This window comes from Magnolia sinica, chromosome 6, assembly GCF_029962835.1.
Source record: "Magnolia sinica isolate HGM2019 chromosome 6, MsV1, whole genome shotgun sequence".
Lineage (NCBI taxonomy): Eukaryota > Viridiplantae > Streptophyta > Magnoliopsida > Magnoliales > Magnoliaceae > Magnolia > Magnolia sinica.
The window spans coordinates 84247343-84254050 of NC_080578.1; the positions used below are offsets into that span (position 1 = coordinate 84247343).

Consider the following 6708-nt stretch of genomic DNA (forward strand, 5'->3'; position numbering starts at 1 on the left):
GATGACCGGTCGAACCTAATTTCGGGGATAGCGCACGCTCCGAAGGGCCATCCAAGTGAACGTCCCAGATCTCTTACACGTCTGATATGTCAGAAGAATCGCCTCCAAGCAGCATTACCATTTGGCTTTCTCATTCTCCCAGTCGTCCGTCGTCGCACCATCTTCATGCCGACACCCGAATCTCATGAAGTGGCATATTCGTGGTTTTTTATACATAAACTGGGGTAGTTTGGTAATTCACAACCGAACATCGTCTATAAGTACGAACCCCGTTTGGCTAACCTCAAATCAGAAAAAGAAAAATGGGTTCTCTGAGGCTTTGTGCGGCACTCTTACTGTGCATTTTAGCAGCGGCCGATGCGCAGAGCGCGTCCAACGTGCGCGCGACGTACAATCTCTACAATCCGTCGCAGATCGGGTGGGACTTGAACAGAGGCAGCGTTTACTGCGCCACGTGGGACGCGGACAAGCCTCTCGAGTGGCGCCAGAGGTACGGATGGACCGCCTTCTGCGGACCTGTGGGCCCCACTGGCCAGGCCTCTTGTGGACAGTGCTTGTTGGTAAGATGAGATTAGCTTTCTCAATAATAACCGTAGATACTACATCTGGAGGTTAATCCAGGACGCGGATTGCGTCCTACCCCCGCCTGGACGGTAATCCGTCCGGGCAGGGCTCTGTGGGGCCGACCGTTATGTAAGTGTTGTACCCACGCCGTTCATCGCTTTTCTCATATCATTTTAAGATATCTTTATAAAATTGAAGCAGGTCTACAGCTCCGGTGGACCACGCCGGAGGAAGCTGCAATGATAATGACACCCACCGTTGAGACCTTTCTAAGGGCCACCGTGATTTTTTTTTTAATCATCCAAACTATCAATAAGATCATGTAGACGTGGATGAAGTGAAAAAACAAATATTAGCTTGATCAGAGACTTCTCCAACTAACTCCCAAGAAGTTTTTAATGGTAGACATTAAATACTCACTTTGTGGTCCACTTAAGCCTTGTAGCTTGTTCAGTTTTGTTTCATACTTTAAAATGATCTGAGAAAAGTAATCAACGGCTTGGATAAAACACTTACTTCACGGTGGGCCCCACAGAGCCCTGCCTAGACGGATAACCGTCCGGGCGGGGTAAGGACGCACTCCGCGTCCGTTAATCCATGCATAAGGATAGATAGACGCGGATTTCGCGGGAAGTTCCGGCGCTGGAACCTATGTGAGGCCAACCATGATGTAACACGTCCCGCCTTTTTGTGGCTCATTTTAGGACAAGTGGCCAAAGATAAGCCGGATCCCAGACTCAAGTTGGCCGCAAGATAGGGAAAGATAGGCTGGGAGATTCCTACCGTTGAAACCTTCCTTGAGTGGACAGTGATGCTTACATGTCGTCCGTACCATTCATACCGTCGTTCCTACCGAGATGAACTGAAAACAAAAATACTAGCCTGATTCAAAACTTCTGTGGTCCAATGAATATTTCAACCTTGGATGTTTAATTCTTCCCTTTTCGGCCCACTTGAGTCTTGGATCTGGATGTCTTTAGCCTCTTGTCTTAAAATGAGCTCACAAAACGGATGGACGTGGTGGATTTATCAAAAACATCATGGTGGGCCTTATATAGGTTCTCAGCGCAGGAACTCCCTGCGAAAGCCTTAAACCACGTTTGTATCGTGATCAAACGGTGATTAGAAAGTGGGGCCCACAACCATTGTCGCAATCGCTAGGAGTCGTGTAACCCATTGCGTGCATGCATAGGGACCAACGGGCGGGTAACGTGCAAATCATTTAGTCGATTTACTAGCCATACACGTGCCGACGTCTCACACGTGTGAAAATCCTAGCCGTTTGCGTGTGGCTCACCGTGAAATTTAAGGCAGGTCCACTCATCAGGTGAGGCGCAGCTGTAGAGGCGAATGAACGGTTATAAAAGCAACGAATGGAAATGAGAAGTCCCACCTAATGAGTTGGCCCCACCTGATTATTAGGGGACGGATGTCCTGATGATTGGGCCAGACCTCACACCTGTATGCCACGTTCAGTGTGAAAAAGATTAGCATTTGTGCGGAAAATGAGAAGTTGCGGTTGCACTAATTAAGGAAGAGCGTAAGCTCTGAACACATGTGAAAGGGCCCCACCATTTTGAATTTCACAACGATCCCCTCCCAGTACGGCTGGAGGGCACGATGACGAAAATACCCATGATCATTTTCTAACGGTCCAGTCAGCATTCTGGGCCAACATGGCTTGGGCATGACATCCAGCCTTTGATTGTAATCGAAGTATGTAATAGACTATCATATAACGGTTGGTTGTGATCAACATATGTAACAGTCTATCACACTGCATCGGATGAGAATTGTTCCGGGTCGGTGATTGTTGTTACTTAAATCCCCTCCCGTGAGCTATCGTACACCCTGATCCATAGCTCGAGTGGTACACCCAGTGAAAGATCCATTGTTTGAACACTGAAGTCTTGGCATCGATTCCTGTGGGGCTGGTGTGAACTGACAGCGGATATACTAACGAGCTAATAAAAATTAAAAATAAAAAATTAATGGAAAGTAGAAGGACATTAGAGGAGTCGCTTACGGCCGGAGAGCCTCCAATAATCAAGTCAGGTATAAAGGCAGTCTAATTATCTGAATGGATTTGTTAGATAAATTGTACATGCTCAAGATGGAGTTGGAATAATTTCAAAAATAAATCCAATTTAACCTCGATCAGCGTGATTGTCGACTATAACCTCGTTGGACTGATTTTTAAATTTTATTATTATTATTTTTATTTTTTATGTTACAAAATTTTTTCCAAATACTCAAATACCGAGATTGAGGTCCGCATATGATATAGAGGCCAATATCTGAGGTCAACTTCGATATCTAAAGATTATATGGTCCATGTCTGCAGGTCCGCTGTCAAAATCTGTAGTTCAAATATATAGGTTTGACAAGCCTTATCCCCGACTTATCTTCCTTAATCCTTAAGTTATTTGGAGAGCTTGCCTGGGTACCGACCTCGTGCATTATATATTGGGTTAGCTTATTTTACCCGTAACAGTGATTACTTTGTCTCCCATGACGTAACTTGCATTGGAAATGTGGGCCCACCATTCAATGATCTAGACGGTTGATTTGATGGGTCTCAAGTTATGGATTGACCAAATATTTTCAAGGGCGACAAGTCAATCAATGGTGGGACAATCAAATCCATGGTCCAGATCAGAACTCATGGACCCCACATGTACATGGCCCAGCTGATTGCGGGTCCCTACAAGTACTTATAGTATGATGGAAAGGGCTGAATGAATGGCTAATGTTATGCAGGTAACAAACACAAGGACAGGGGCCCAGGTGACAGCGAGGATTGTGGACCAATGTAGCAATGGAGGGCTGGATTTAGACAAGGCCGTCTTCGATCAGATCGACACCGATGGAAATGGCAATGCTCAAGGCAACATGATCGTTAACTACCAGTTCGTCAACTGTGGCGACTGACCAAACACACACATACAGGCCTTCAACTACCATCTTATAGCTAATACTAGAAATAAGGATGTCTTATTATCAATAAACAGATCGATATCTGACCGTCCATCTTCTTACTGATTGTGTTTTGATCATAAAACTAAGTATCATTTTGTAAAAATGAAAAATTAAAAGGTTGGTTTATTTTCTTTTTATCTTTATGTGGGGCCCACATTCTTTGTCAATTTTATGATGAGATCTGCATTGAGAGCCTAATTGAATCAATCTGGGCCCACCATCTCACATATGCCACAAAGTTCACATCTGTTACAATTCAGGTCCCAGATGAAAGGTTCTGATACTGAATTGAGACAAAAATGGCAAGCCAATGGATCCTATTTCAGTTTTTTGGCCCACCCAAAATGCATCCCACCAGCATTTGCAGTGTATGGCACCGATCATCCGTTGAATTTTCATTTCCACGTGTATCCAAATCACACCGTTAGCTAATTAAAGAAAACAATGTTAAAATTAAAATGGGTTATCTGATGGAAGGACTAAGGAGGAATCATTAGTGGGGCCCATTTGGGCCATCAAGGCTATTGTGGACTGTTGCATCTCACCATTGACTGACGATGCCCAAAAACTTCTATGTTAGGAAAATCAGCATTATAACTTTCATTTGTGGATAGGAGAGAAATATCAGAGCAACGGTCAACATCCCTGATTAATTTTCAAGCATGAAATTTAGGACCTGGCCACGGGCCTAAAAATACAATACCTCAGCTGCTCAACGTGGGAATAAATAAAATCCAAGTAATCCTAACCAAGGAGCTCCTCAACAGCTAGATAGTAGTAGTAAACCACTGCAAGGAGATCTGTTTGCCTGATGGCCTCGTCTGCCAAAAGATAAAGTACATCTGCTTCCTTCAAAAGAAGATGAATACTGAGCCCTCTCACGGTCTCACTCATTCCCGTTCTCCTGCTAAAATCCTCTATAGAACTATTCGGGACGTGATCTCGCACAAGATCGGATGCAGGATTGCCATACTTGCGCAACTCGAGGTCTCCAAGGAAGGATGCTAAAGACCTATCCTCATGACATGAATTGAATTGTTAAAAGCCTGACCTCAGCATACTAAGGGCCAAGCTCGTCCTCAGGACAACCTCCGACCTTGGATCCTGAGGTTGGCTTGGAGGGTCGACCTCGGTCACCAGCTTCATATGTTTTTAGAGCTCAACCACTTGATCTTATCATTACCGAGGATCTCGCGAAACGGCTGAGAAATGGAAACCATACGCGCCTATTAATCAGGGATCATTTTCATCCACGTAATCAACTTTAGGCCTATAAATAGAGGTCCCATCTACAGTGAAAGGTACACACCAGTTACCCCATAATTGACTAGACCCAGATTCCTCAAGAATTCTGACTTAGTCATCGGAGGGTCCCCCTGCTATAGTCAAGGTCTCCTTTGTAATTTTTTGTGTTGCATGTATTCAGCGGTCTAATCAGGGTTAACTGAATTTCTACATTGACAGTTTGGCGTTGTCTGTAGGAACCGATATCAAAGTCAGAGTCTTCTCATACGAGTTCTACGATGACAAAAGGAAGGAAGAAAGCTCCGCCCGCCATTGCTGTGGCCATGCTTACTCCACTGAAATCATCCGCAGATCAAGGCAATCAATCCTCTCAGCAACGAGCTGATTCCACTCCAGCGTCACTTGCGCCCAGATTCCGTAACCAAGGAGGTCGGCTTGTCTCTCTGGAGAATCGAGTTGAGGCTCTGAACAACAGTATAAACCAACTGATGTAAATTCTAGAGAGACAAAACCCTTTCCCTGGCCACAAGGAAGAAGATTGTGTTGCCACTAAGCAGTCCCAACCTCCACATGACCCCCCCAATCCCTCAGGAGGTCAGACCGCAGTCAAGGTAGCCCAACCAGATGCCTTCTCGAACCACAAAAACAACCGCTCTCGCTGCTTCTAATCTACGTCATACGCTAGAAAATTGAAGGTGTGGAAAAACTCTTGAGGCTGTAGGAGAAAACGAAGTTCCCTGGGAAGCGGAACTCAAGGAGTTATAAGGTCAGATCGACGACATATGCCAAGCCCACCGTGCACAAGTTCCAACTAGACCAAGCCGCCTTTCACATACGATATTATGGGAGCTTAGCTTCCTCCCAAATTCTGAATGCCTAAGATTGCCCCATATTCCAAATCTAGTGTCCCGGCAGAGCATCTGGAATCATTCAAGGCATGGATGGAGCTCCACGATGCATCAACATCGGTTATGTGTAAAGCAATCTCCTTGACCTTATCAGTAGTAACACGGAAATGGTTCCAACAACTCAAGCCAAAGTCCATAAGTTCTTTCACGCAACTCAATAAAATTTTCATCACTCAATTTATCAAAGGAAAAGATAGACAAAGGCCAATGACCCACCTCCTTACTATCACTCAAAAGGAAGATGAGTTGGTGAAGGATTACATCATGCGCTTCAACCAAGAAGTGATGTAGGTGGTGGGCTATTCAGATCAAATAGCCCTAGCTTCTATGATGGTTGGTCTGAAGGAGGGAAAATTTCTCTTCTTGATTGGCAAAAATCCCCCGACGACATTGGCCAACCTCCTCAACCAAGCTCAAAAATATTCCAATGCCCAAGAACTATTCAGCTCTCGCAAAGCCACTCGGAGCATTGGGAGTTCGGCTAAGGAAAAGAAACGCAAATGAGAGCCCCCTCCCAACGTTAACAATAAAAGGAGGAGAGATGACGATTCGTCCAAGCCAACGACTTGAGAGCAGGTTCCGTTCTTACACCCCTCTGAATGTTACGCCCGTGCAAGTCCTCATGAAAGTTCCGGATAAAAGGCTCTTAAAATGGCCAAACCGGATGAGGACTGATGCCAACAAGCGGTATAAGAGAAAGTACTACCACTTCCATCGCGACCACAGTCACACTACCGGTGACTGCTTCGACCTCAAGGAAGAGATCAAAGCCCTCATCTGCAACGAACATCTGTCAATAGAAGGGAAGAACGGTCAGACCAAAGGAACGAACAGCACGGCAACGAAAATGACAACGAGGCTACAGGAGAAATCCGCACCATCTTTGGTGGACCTGTGGGATTAAGAGACTCAAACCAAGCTCGCAAAGCTCATGCCCGAAGCATCAGCCATAATAGCTCAAAACACCACATCCACCTCACTAGCATACCCTCGAAAGAGTAGAGGATGATCC

General features: G+C 45.2%; 1 protein-coding gene across 1 annotated transcript; it reads left to right on the top strand.

The window, feature by feature from the left end:
• The first annotated feature begins 274 nt into the window (after window positions 1-274).
• LOC131248961 (pathogenesis-related protein PR-4-like) lies at window positions 275-3680 on the top strand. The gene is made up of 2 exons (XM_058249488.1): window positions 275-560; window positions 3325-3680. The coding sequence occupies exons 1-2, from the start codon at window positions 303-305 to the stop codon at window positions 3493-3495; spliced, it is 429 nt and encodes a 142-aa protein (XP_058105471.1). The 5' UTR covers window positions 275-302; the 3' UTR covers window positions 3496-3680.
• Window positions 3681-6708: the final 3028 nt, after the last annotated feature.

What these genes read in the sequence shown, in the direction of transcription:
- LOC131248961 (XM_058249488.1), top strand. Translation starts at nt 303, where the DNA reads ATGGGTTCTCTGAGGCTTTGTGCGGCACTCTTACTGTGCATTTTAGCA. An exon ending in CTTGTGGACAGTGCTTGTTG is followed by an intron (nt 561 to 3,324) that starts GTAAGATGAGAT and finishes AATGTTATGCAG; the next exon opens with GTAACAAACACAAGGACAGG.